Source organism: Belonocnema kinseyi, chromosome 6, assembly GCF_010883055.1.
Source record: "Belonocnema kinseyi isolate 2016_QV_RU_SX_M_011 chromosome 6, B_treatae_v1, whole genome shotgun sequence".
Lineage (NCBI taxonomy): Eukaryota > Metazoa > Arthropoda > Insecta > Hymenoptera > Cynipidae > Belonocnema > Belonocnema kinseyi.
The window spans coordinates 43651713-43665350 of NC_046662.1; the positions used below are offsets into that span (position 1 = coordinate 43651713).

The window sequence follows — 13638 nt, forward strand, 5'->3', positions numbered from 1 at the left end:
TTTTGAAAGGTTTCAAAATATTCCACAAGGATTTCAAATATTGTAATAATTTTAAATCAGTACAAAAGATTTTCCAAGGATTTTAAAGATTTCATGAAAATTTATGTACATTTTATGAAAATTTGATAAAGGTTTCAAAAAATTTCAAACATTTTAAATACTTTCAGTCCTCACAGTGGATTTCAAAGAATTTTTTACAAGAAGTAAAGTATTTCGTAGGATTACAGAAGGTTTTAAATATTTTGCGGAATCTTAAAAGATTCCAAGGAGTTTTTAATTTATTTCAATAAGTTTAAGGAATTTAAAAGGGTTTACAATATTTTAGTGTAAATCATTTCCTATAATTTCGGAAGATATGAAACAATTTACAGGACCTATCAGGTTTTAAGATATTTTAAAAGATTTCACAGGATTTTGCAAGTTTTCCGAGGATTTTGAACATTTCAAATGTTTTTTAAATGCTCTCAATTTATTTTTAAAAAGTTTCCAGAATTTCAGGAAATATCGCTAGATTTCACAGAATTTTACAGGATTTATTTATATTTTAGTGGCTTTTAAAGAATTTATTTAAGATAAGTGAGGTATTTTGTAGGATTTTAGAGATTTTAAGTGTTTTGATATTAGTTTTTGGAATTCGCGCTGAATTATTATTAATTTATCCTGATTTTTTTTTAATCACTTCAATTATACTAAATTTTCCTAATTTGTTGAATTTTTGTACTTTTTAAAAGTATTTATTCATTTAATGCAGAGAATCAATTGATAAAATCAATACATTTTCAAAGGAGTTGAAACTTTACAAGGTATTTTTGTCAATTTCCTTGTCATTTTCAAGAGCTTTAAAAAATTGTAATGCAAATTTAAGGTACTTTAATGAAAGTTTAATGCAAATTACAAAAGTTTCAAAGAATTTGAAAGATCTTATGAAATTTTCAACGATTCCGAGAATTTTGTTTATTTATGTCAATAGTTTGAAGGGATTTCCAAAACTGAAATATTTTAGGGTATTTCAAATTATAAATAAAAATAATAATTAAAAAATTTTAATTCCTTAAAATTATTAAGACCCGGAATAATGGATAATTTCGTATGGTTACAAAGATTTGAAGAGATTTTAAAATATTTTTTGCAATTCATTTGGAATTCGCCCTGAACTCTTATTAATTGATCACGAATTCTTTTTAATTCTTTTTAATTCTTTTGAATTCTTCTAGATTCACGCAATTGGACTAAGTTCAATTAATTTTTTTATATTTTTGAATCATTTTTAATTTACTGGACTGCTTTTTAAATTCATCTTGATTTTGTATGAGTTTCATCTAATTGTTCTCAGTTTCTTTACATTTCTCAACATTTAATCAAAATTTATAGTAATAAATTAAATTTTTTCGATTTAAAAAATTTTCCAATTCTTTTAAATTTATCACTCGAATACTTTTTTAGTTGTTACTCACTTCCTTTGTTAGAAATTATATTGGGTTTAAAGATTTAAAGAGATTTGATTTTTTAATTCACCTTGAATTCTTTTAAATTCTTTGGAATTCTCTTGAATTTTTTAGTTTACTTGAATACTTCTAAGCTCCCTAATTCAATTCAGTGGATTTTGTAAAATTTATTATTCAATTGATTCTTAATTCTTTCAACCTCACCTTGAATTTTTATGAATTTTATCGAAACCTGAATTTGTTACCGTTTGAGCGCCAATAAAGTACCAATATGAACGTGACAAACATTACCCTTTGGTCCCTATATTTAATTCCAGAGGGACTGTGAGGCCTTTGATTACATTTTTTTTGGATTATTTAAAAGTATTTCAAAAAGATTTCAAATATTTCAACGATTTTAAACGAATGCAAAAGATTATAGAAAGATTTCACAATTATTTCAAATAAACGATTAGGAATTCAAAATATTTCAAGAATTTCAAAGATTTCTTAAGGTACGCCAAAATACAAAACTTTTCAAACGTTTTTAACGATTTCACATTTTTTTTAGTAAATATCAGAATACTTCGAAAAGATTTTAAGTAATCCAGTGAAAAAAATATAAAAATATGTTACAGGTATCAAATTACTCGTAATTGAAAATCCAAATGAGCATCGCCTTTCGGTTTTTTAAATTTCAAAAAATTAAACCTATATACGGATTGACAAGAAACCCCCCCCCCCCCCAAAAAAAAAAGAATAGGAAATTTCGCTATTTATAAAATCATTTTCCATTGTATTTTTTCTAGAAAATGCACCTTTATAAAAGGAAAATTATGTATTTTCTTGATTGATAAGGGGTTTATGTGAAACATGATTTAATAATTAGTGGTAGTTGCTAGCGAGATCCAAAAATAGGCGAAAAACAACCTATTTTGGCGTCATTTTTTCCAAATATTTCACAAATATTAAAACTATTCCAGTGATTTTAAATAAATGCAAAGGATGTGGAAAAGCTTTCACAAGTATTTCAAATAATTTATAAGGATTCCAAAGCGAATTAAATTTAAATTTCAACGAACACAACAGTTTTCAAAATTAAAGATCAAAGAAAGATTTGGAAAATATTTTAAATATTCCAAAAGATTTCAAAGAATTCAAGGATTTAATAAATTTCAAGGATTTGGAATATTTTACGAGAATTTTAAAAGATTTCAAAAGATTTTATAAAAATTTCAAGATTTCAAAAATTTAAATGATTTTAAAAGATTTTACAAAGATTTTAAAATGTATTTATTTATGATTCTGCTTTTTTAAAGAAATTGTTGGTCAACTAAAAAATAAAATTTATCATTTTTTACATATATAACAAATGGTTATTAGACTATTTCGTGTAAAAAAAAGAAAACATGGAAAAACTTGATTTCTTGACCTGGAAAACCTGGAAAAGACCTTGAATTTTGTTCCTAAAAATCGCTGGACACCCTAATAAATTGTAAATCTTAATAAAAAAAAGTTGTTTCCACTGATACCTTTTTAAATCAGTCACCATTTAATGAATTTTGTGTCTTTTTTTTTTTTTTTTGAAAAATAGATGATGACAGTAAAAAATCCGCGGACGAGAATGTCATTCAGGAAGAGGATTCTGAAATCAGTCGACTTTTTGGTTCTGAGCAAATGCACATACATCGATGCTTGAAATGTGGACACGAAACCCCAAAACATTCCATTATGTTGCTATGCAACTTGACTTATCCCGAAATAACGAATCCAAGTAAGAGCTAATTTTTAACATAATTCAGTAGAAAAATTGCGATTTCTATGTCCAGGCCTCGGACTAACCACAGTATTAACCTTATTTTACACTTTTTTCGAACGATGACACTATTTTAATACTATTTCGAAAAAAATGTTATACCAAAAAGATTAATTTTCAACAAAAAATCCAAATTTTCAACAGAACATTTGCATTTTCTACCAAATTGTTGAATTTTTTAGCCTAACAGGCGAGAAAAAGGCGATTTTTAAACAAACTATTTGAAGCTTCAATTAAAACAGATTAATTTTCAAACATACAGTTGCATTTTTAACAATAAAAAATTTATTTTCTACCAGAAAATAAATTTTTTTTTAACAAAATGCATCAAGTTTAAACCGAATAGTTAAGTTTTTTTTACCAAATTGTTAAATTTTCGAGCCAAAAATTCAACAAAACAGTTGTATTTTTAATAAAAAAAATTGATATTTTACCAAAAAAAAAAGAATTTTCAACAAAATATATCAGATTTCAACCAACTAGTGAAATTTACTACCAAATTGTTGAATTTCAGTTAATTTTTAACCAGACAGTGGATTTTTAACCAAAGAAGGTACAATTTTTACTGCAAGATATGAATTTTCATACAAAAAATTTGAATGTTCAAAACGAAATTTATTCAAGAAAGAAAAAAGTTTATCTACACAATTTGTCACACAATTTTTTGCTAAACCCAAGTCCAAATTTTTTTTGATTAATTTTTAGTTTATATATTTTTTTTGTTTCTACAAATTTTTGCCAAAAAGTTGATTTTTGTAAGTAAAAATGATCAATTGAGCAGTAAAATATTATTTTTTAAAAGGAGTAGTTAAATTTTAACTGAAGAGACTTAATTTAAAACCAAAAAATTCAAATTTTCAAAAAATAAATGGTGTATCTTTAACGGAAAGCATTATTTTTTAACAAAGTATTTCAACTTTCAACCATGTAGTCAAATTTTTAAGACAAAAATTAGAATTTTCAACAAAACAGTATCATTTTCAACCAAGAATACTAATTTTCTACCAAAAATATATTATTTGATGTTTCAATCATAAAATATTATACTTTTAAATATAAAATACTTGAAAGTAACTAAGAAAGAAGAATTTTCAAGAAAATACTAAATCCTTGACTCAAACAGATTTATTTTTTAACCATGCATTGCATTTTTTACCAAATCTGTATTTTTAAGTTTATATCTTTTTCGTTTTTAAAAATTTTGAACTGAATAGTTGAATTTTTGAGCTAAAAAAGGTAAATTTTTAGCCAGAAATGATTTGTAATTTTTATTGAGTAGAACTACTTTTCAATAATAAAAGGAATTTTCTACAAAACAGTTTAATTTGGTACCAAATAGTTGAATTTTGTACCAAACTGTGAAATTTTCTAGTCAAAAGAACGATTTTTCTATAAAACAGTTGAACTTTCAACCCGAGAAATGAATCTTCAACAAAAAAGTTATTTTACAACAAGTCATTTGAATTTCCATCAAATAATTAAATTTCCAGCTAAAAGAATAATATTTAAACAAGAAAAAAACTAAGTTTCAACTAAAATTATAAATTTTCAATGACAACAAAAAAGAATTGTTAAAAGAGTAATTCAACTTTTAATTAAGAAGTTTAATTTTTAACAGAAAAAAATTAATTTTCAGCGAATAGTTTATTAGTTGTTATTTCCACAAAAATATTTTAATAAAAAATAAAAAACATATGGATTTTACCATGGCGAATTTTTAACAAAAACCAACATTTTTCAACCAAATCGTTATAATTTCAACCGAAAAGATGAATTTTTAACCCAGAAGCTTACTTTTCTTCTAGAAAAGATCTTTTTTTTAACAAAAGTGTAAATTTTGAAATATTAAATAGTTTGAATAATGGATTTAATGTTAGTCCAAAATTTATTTGATTAATTTTTAGTTTATATTTTTTTCACTTTTCCAACTTTTTTACAAAATAGTTAATTTTTAAACTAAAAAAATCAATTTGATAAAAAAAATCGATTAGTTAAATTTGTATTGAGAATTAATTTTCAATTTAAAAAAATATTAATTTTATACTAAATTGTTGAATTTTCTAGTAAAAAGACGAATTTTCTACAAATCAGATGAATTTTAAACTCAAGAATGTTAATTTTCAACAAAATAGTTAAATTTCCAGTTAAAAAATTAATATTTAACAACAAAAAAACTCATTCTTCACTTTTCCAACTTTTTTACTAAATAGTTAATTTTTAAACTAAAAAAATCAATTTGATAAAAAAAATCTCTAAGTTAAATTAGTATTAAGAATTAATTTTCAATTAAAAAAAATATTAATTTTATACTAAATTGTTGAATTTTCTAGTAAAAAGACGAATTTTCTACAAAACAGATGAATTTTAAACTCAAGAATGTTAATTTTCAACAAAATAGTTAAATTTCCAGTTCAAAAATTAATATTTAACAACAAAAAAACTCATTCTTCACTTTTCCAACTTTTTTACTAAATAGTTAATTTTTAAACTAAAAAAATCAATTTGATAAAAAAAAATCTTTAATTTAAATTAGTATTAAGAATTAATTTTCAATTTAAAAAAATATTAATTTGATACTAAATTGTTGAATTTTCTAGTAAAAAGACGAATTTTCTACAAAACAGATGAATTTTAAACTCAAGAATGTTAAGTTTCAACAAAATAGTTAAATTTCCAGTTAAAAAATTAATATTTAACAACAAAAAAACTAATTTTTCACTAAAATTGTGAATCTTTAACCGATAAAAAATGAACTTTTAAGAAAGAAGTTCAATTTTTAACCAAGCGGTTGAATTTTTCATATAAAAATACGAATTTTCAATGAAAAATGTAATGGTGGACATTTTACAAAAAAATATTTTATTTTAAAATAAAAAAAGGTGGAATTCAACTAATAAAAATGAATTTTTAACTTAATAATTAAATAATCAACTAAACAGATGAATTTTAAACCAGTTGTATTTAAAAAAATTGATATAATACCAGAAAGAAGAACTTAAAAAAATATGTCAATTTTAAATCAAATTGTGAAATTTGATGCCAAATTATGAATTTTTATGGATTTTACAAAGGCGAATTAAAACAAACACCATTTTTCAACCAAATATTTAAATTTTCTACTATACTATGAAATAACTGTTTGAACCTTCCACTAAAACTGATTAATTTTCAATCATACAGTTATTGGACCGAAGTTTCTGACGTCATATGACGAATTTTTTTTTTTTAATTTTTAGCTCACATATGGCCCAGTATAATAAAAAAATGCCCAGAAACGGTTTCCCTATTTATTAAAGCGATTCCAGCAATAAAAACCCAGAAAACCCATACCTGCAAGGATATACCGTGTGCTCTACCCCAAAACAAAGAGTGGGTGATTTTTCTAAACCTACCTATTCGAAAGGTACTTTTAAGAGGTGACGAAAAAAATTTTTTAAAAAGATTTTCCATTTTCGGACGACAGCTCCCACTCTTCGTCCGCAAATGGAAAATCTTTTTAAAAATTTTTTTTCATCACCTCTTGAGGCTTCCTTTCGAATAGGGGGGGGGGGGAGTCATCCCCTCTTCGTTTTGGGATAGAGCACACGGTATATCCTTGCATTTTTAACAATAAATAGTTATGTTTTTTACCAAATTGTTAAATTTTCGCGCCAAAAATATGAAGTTTCTGCAAAACTGTTGCATTTTTACCAATAAAATAATTTTCAGCAGGAAACGATTAATTTTTAACCAAGCAGTTCTGTTTTTAATAAAAAAAAATTGATATTTTATCAGACAATGGATTTTTAACCAAATATGGTACAATTTCTACAGAAAGAGGTGAATTTTAAAACCAAAAATTTGAATGTTAAAAAAAAACGTTTATCTACACAATTTGTCACACAATTTTTTACTAATTTCAAGTCCAAATTTTATTTGATTAATTTTTATTTTATCCATTTTTTTCGTTTCTACAAATTTTTACCAAATGGTTGATCTTTGTAACTAAAAATGATCAATGGAGTAATACAATATTAATTTTTAAAATAGCGTAGTTACATTTTTATTTAAGAGACTTAATTTTTAAGTAAAAAACGAATTTTTTACAAAACAGTTTACTTTGATATCAAATAATTTAATTTTGAAGTAGAAAAAGCGAATTTTCTACAAAACAGTTGAATTTTCAATCAAATAGTTGAATTTTTAAGCAAAAATATGATTTTTTAAGTAAGAAGATAATTCTCTACAAAAATTATAAATTTTCTACCAAGAAGGTTTTTTTTCTTCCAAAAAAGATAACATTTTTTAATAAATTGCATACATTTTCAACTAAATAGTTTAGAATAATGAATGTAATATTAGTCTAAATTTTTTAAATTAATATTTAGTTTACACTTTTTTCGTTTCTATGATCATTTTTATTAAATAAATAGTTAATTTTCAAACTAAAAAAATCAATTAAAAATTGAGTAATTAAGTTTTTATTGAGGATTAATTTTCAATTTAAAAAAATAAATTTTGTACCTTGAATTTTCAAGTCAAGCAAATGAATTTGCTATAAAATTGCTCAATTTTCAACGCGTCAATATGAATTTACAACAAAAAAGTTTAATTATAGCCAATCACTTGAATTTTCAGCAAAACAGTACAATTTTCAGTTTAAAAATTTAACTTTTAGCTAGAATAAAAACACTTTTTAAAGAAAATACTTGAATTCTCACTTAGAACAGATTAATTTACGATCAAACAATTGGATTAATTTACATCCAAACAGTTGCAAATACATAAATTTGTAACCATGGCCAACATATTCTACCGAGAAATACGAATTTTCTGCAAAATACACGAATTTTTAAACAACTAGTTGCAGTTTCTACTAAAAACGATAATTTTTCAATAAAAAATATATTTAAATTTTCAGTCAAAAAATTAGGTTTGCACAAAAAAAAAGAACGAATTTTCAACAATATGCGTAAATTTTCAACCAAGTAGTTAAATTTTCTACTAAATTAGGTCATTTTCAAGCTGAAAATACACATTTGTTACAAAACCGTTTAATTTTAAACCCAACAAATGTGATTTTTCAATAAGAATTTTCATTTTTAGTTGAAAACGTTAAATTTTTAACCAGAAAGTTGCATTTTGAACCAAAAAAAAAATACGACATTTCTACAGAAGATACATTATCAAACCAAAAAGATGAATGTCTAACAAAATAGTTGAATTTTCGATCTAAAAAAAAATTTTGTTCAAGAAATAAACAAAATTTCAATCGATTTTTTGATTTTTCAAGCCAAAAAGAAAACTTTTTAATAAAAAAGTGGAATTTTCAACCAAGAAGTATGACGTTTTATGAAAATTGTTAAATTTTCAACAAAATAATTCAATTTTTAACCAGTCAACAAAATCTTTAAATAAAAAGATAAATTCTTAATCAAAAATTTAATAGTATACTTTTTAACCTAGAAGTATCAACTTTCTTTCAATAAAAAATAATTGGATTCTTTATGGGGTTCTATTAAATCAGTTGGAATTTAAGTGAGGAAAAATGTTACAAAATAAATGGTTAAAAACAGTTTTTAAATTAAAAACATTATAGGTAATATAAACAAATAACCAGAAAATTGCATTTTTAACAAAAAAAGATGAAATTGCTATTTTTTAAATAAAAAAAATATGAATTCTTAAATATAAAATCTAATAAAATTAACTGTCAGGCAAAAATAGTCAAGTCTGCGCTAAATAAATAGGGATTTCAATCATTTATAGGCATCTATTTTCAAAAATTTTTGACTTATAGTTAGTTACATTTGTAATATTTTATATTTGAACAAAAAGATCTTAATAAAAAATACACTTGTATCTAACGAAAGAGGTGAATTTTTAACAAAAGACTTGCTTTTTCAGAAAAAATTGATTTTCTACCAAAAAAGTTAAATTTTCGGACAAGATGATTAATATTTTCTATAAACAGACTTATTGTTAACGAATTGCATTCATTTTTGACTAAATAATACAGTTAAATTTTCAACCAGACAATATAGAATTTTAAGAAACAAGTTTATTTAAAACCAGTCAGTTAAATTTTTAGGAAAATACTTCAATTTTCTATTTAAAAAATTACTTTTTAATCAGAAAAAAAATCTTTAACCTAAAAAGAGATATTTGAAAGGAAAAATGTAATATATTATATTTCAAAACAAAAGATTTAAAAAAAAATAGTTGGATGTAAAGTATAAATTCGACATTTCTGCAAAATACTGGATTTAAAAAAATTTATTTTCTGCATAAATTATCAACTAAATACTTTGAGCAATGCATATGTTAGTCTAAATTTTATTATGTTAACTTTCATAGATAAATAAATAAAAAAATTAATCGTAGAGAAATTTTTAACGACAAAATGATTAAACTTTCAACCAATGAATATCAATTTTCAAAAAATAAATTAATTTACAACCAAACAGATAAATTTTTAAAAAATAGTTTAATTTTCAGTTTAAAAAAATTACTTTTCAATCTAAAAGAAAAAACGACTTTTCAAATAAAATTGTGAATCTTCAACCAAAAAATGAATTTTTAATAAAAAGTACTTCAACTTTTAACGACGGAGTTGAATTTTAAACCTAAAAAGATCGATTTTCAACGAAAAATATAGTAGTTTATGTGTGAGCAAAAAAAATTGTAATAAAAATTAATAAAATATTTAACCAATAAAGGCGAATTTTCAACAAAATACTTTATTTAAAAAAAAATTGATTTTCTACAAAAAAAGGTTAAATTTGCAACCAAGAAGGTTAATTTTCTTTAAAAAAGGCATTTTTTTTACCAATTACATACATTTTAAATAAATATTTCGAACAATGGATTAGAGTATGTTATTCTAAATTTTATTTTGTTTATATTTATATACAAATAAATACAAAAATTAATTATAGGGAAATTTTTATTAACGGGCAATTAATTTTCCCAAAAAAAAAGATTGAAAAATTTTGTGCTCAACAGTTGAATTTTGTACCATATATTTGAATTTTATACCAAATTTTTAAATTTTCAATAAGGGAATATAAATTTTCAAGAAAAAGGTTTACCTACAACCAATCAGTTAAATTTTTAACAAAATAGTTCGACCAAGGAGTTGAATTTTCAACACAAAAAGAAAAATGTAATAGCTTATATTTTAACAAAGAAATATTTTATTTGAAAATTAAAAATAGCTGGATTTAACCAATAAGAGCGAATTTTCAACCGTAAACGTGATTTTTAACCAGAAAAATGTATTTTCTATAAAAAAATACAAATTTTCAACAAAATACATTTTTTTAAACGAATAGTTAAATTTCTAACAAATTATGAAATTTTTGACCCGAAATTACTAATTTTTTTACTAAACATTGGAACTTCTAGAGAAAAAGATGAATTGGGAAATCTCGGTAAATAAATACGAATTTGGATAATTTATAGACCAAAAATTAACATTAAAAAAAAACATTGTACTGCATTTTGAATACTTGAAAAATTTTATGACACATTTGACACTATTTTTTTTATTTGTGACACTATTTACACTATTTTCTCTCTTTAACGAGAGTCCGAGGCCTGAATTTAATATAATAATATCGGAAAACAAAGCGTACTTAATTTTTTAATTTATTTATTAATAGCGGAAGAAATTCCATTTACAAGTGTTTTGGCCAAAAGTATGACACCGGAAAAAGTCACTCCTGCCTGGTGTGAGACTTGTCAGAAATATGCTCCTACTCTACAGTTGAGACGGTTGACCAAACTACCTCAAATACTAGCACTTAATTGTGGACTAGACACGCAAAAGGTATATCTCCTTTATTTAACACTTAAAGGGCACACACTTCTGTAAAATTACATAAAGAGCATACTGGGTGTTTGATACCCAAGGGCATTCAAACGTGTGCTGTGCCGACGGCATTTGATAGTTTTTTACGAGAAAATCAACAAATAATGTTTAATCTGTCTAGTTTAAGAAGAAAAGGGTTTCATAACGGTTTTTGAAATTTAAATTAGTTAAAAAAATCCCTTTTGAAAAAAAGAATGACTTCTTTCACTCTAAAACTCATAACTTTTAAAGGTTTAGATATTTTTACTTAAAATTGTACCTGAATACTTCCGAGATACGGCGCTTCAAAAATAAAATTAGTATTATAGTGTTCGTTCCAAAAAAGGTATTTATCCTGAAAAATAAAAGCTTCAATTCATTGAAAAATGAAACACCGTACTTTTCGTGATTACACTATTTTATTGATCTTAAACTGCGTATAAAAATGATAAAAATCAAAATTATGCGAAAACGACAAAGAAAAATAGGTTTTCATGCCATTGTTAATTTGGCGCCATATGTTCCATTTTCTTAAATTTGGTACGTTTTGTTAAAGCGCAAATAAGTCACTGGGTGTTATAAACCCAGTATGTCCTTTAAGGATTAAATTAAAAATAATTAAATTAAAGTGTGTCTATCATATTCCTACAATATTTGAAGTCGAAATATATTAAAATTTAAACTAAATAGTTAAATTTTTAATAAACGAATGGACATATGGCTTGAATATAAGTGGAAATTTTTTAGGGGACAAAGGGACAAGAAATAAAATTGTTACATTATACAAGGAGTAGAAGAATTTGATGTAAACGAACCGACAAGAAGTTATTGTAAAGAGAGGAAGTCTGAGGATAGTACGGTAAATAGTGAGGGTAAAAAGCATTTGAAATTCTGTGAAGAACTAGGATTAAGAGTACTAAATGGAAGAGTAAGGGGAGATAAAAAAAGTGGAATGGACGCACGTTGGAGAGGACGGAGGTTCGGTAATAGACTATATAATAGAAGCAGAAGGAGAAGGGAATGTCAAAGAAATGGAGATAATAGTACGTACGGAGTCCGACCATCTACCAATAACGTTTAAAGTGAGTGGGGATGTAAGGGAATCTTGTAGGGGAGAGAGGAAAGGGAAAAACAAAAGGAGAGAGAAGACGGAATTTGTTGAAAAATTAATATGGGAGGACGAAAAGGTGGAAGAGTTTAAAGAATAAATGATAAGTTTAGCTAGAGGGAGAGGTATGGGAGAGTAGATGGGATAGGTTCAAGGTAAACATTAAAAAAGCATCTGAGATGTTAGGAATGAAGAAAAAATACAGAGTTGGGAACAATAATTCAGGTAGGGGAAAAAAGGAAGGGAATAGGGCCGAAGATGAGATAGGGCAGTTAAAGAAACGGGTTTGAGGGATTTTTAAGAAATTTATAAAGTGGAAAGGGCCTAAAGAAAAGAGAGGAATGGCGGAAAGAACTTAAGAACCTAAAGAAGCTTATTGCCAAGAAAAAAAAAGAAGAAAAGGAAATCAAATGGGCAAAAATAAGAGACAGTAGGAATATGGGGCAGTTCTGGAAAGCAATAGGTGAGTTTAGACCGAGAAGGAGAGGGAAGAGAAAGCGAGGGAAAATTGGGAAGAAGAAATGGAAAAGACATTTTCAGCAACTACTAGGAGGGGACGAGGAAGAGATCGAAGAGGGGAAGGTTAAACCACAAGTGGGAAGGGGAGGGGGCTAACAAGAACGTAGGAGGGAGAAAGAATGAAGTTGGATAAGGATGAGGAGAAATTGATATCTCCAGGGAGGAATTAGCGAAAGTAATAAAAAATTTGAAAAGGGGAAAAGCAGCAGGGGAAGACGGATTGATGGCAGAGTTTATAAAAGGATTACCGGCAGTTTGGTTAATAGGGATGCACGAAATACTGAATGGGTTTTGGAAGGAACGCAAAGTTGGAAATGGGTGGGGAAAAGCTAAAATATACCCCATACATAAGGGAGGGGAAGAAGAGGATACAGGAAATTACAGAGGAGTTTCTCTATTAGACATAGCATATAAAATATTAGGAAAGGTCAACGAGAGATTACGCATTCGTGCTAAATTCTATAATCAATAATAAACTTAAGAGAGAAGGAGGAAAGCTGTATGGGATTTTCGTTGACTTTCAGAAAGCTTTCGATACAGTAGACAGAAATATTCTCATCGGAAAACTGAAGAAAATTGGGATTAGAGGCCGAATGTTAGGAATGTTAGAGGAGATATACGCGAAAACGGTTAATGAGGTAATAACTGGTCAGGGAATAACAGAGCGCTTCTCTACAACAAGAGGGGTTGTCCTCTCAGTCCAAACCTATTCAACATTTTTGTGAATGACATCGAAGAGGATTGGGAAAGAAAAAATATAGGAGGGACGGTGATGGGAAATGAGAAAATTTTTGGGTTAAAATTTGCGGATGATTTGGCATTAGTGGCAGACACAGCCGAAGGTTTAGCAGAAATGATTAGAAGCTTGGAAAGATATGTAAAAAGAATTAAGCTAGAGATAAATGTAAAGAAGACTAAAATAATGATTTTTAGGAAGGGG

The 13638-nt window shown here is 25.6% G+C and overlaps 1 protein-coding gene across 5 annotated transcripts in view; it reads left to right on the forward strand.

Moving 5' to 3' along the window:
* The window catches only part of LOC117175725 (PAN2-PAN3 deadenylation complex catalytic subunit PAN2), a 145912-nt gene that overhangs the window by 79688 nt on the left and 52586 nt on the right, over positions 1-13638 (forward strand). For all 5 annotated transcript variants that reach the window (XM_033365506.1, XM_033365508.1, XM_033365509.1 and 2 more), the window contains exons 13-14: positions 3019-3198; positions 10884-11050. In XM_033365506.1, coding sequence (XP_033221397.1) covers positions 3019-3198; positions 10884-11050 — 347 coding nt within the window. The remainder of the gene's footprint in view (positions 1-3018; positions 3199-10883; positions 11051-13638) is intronic.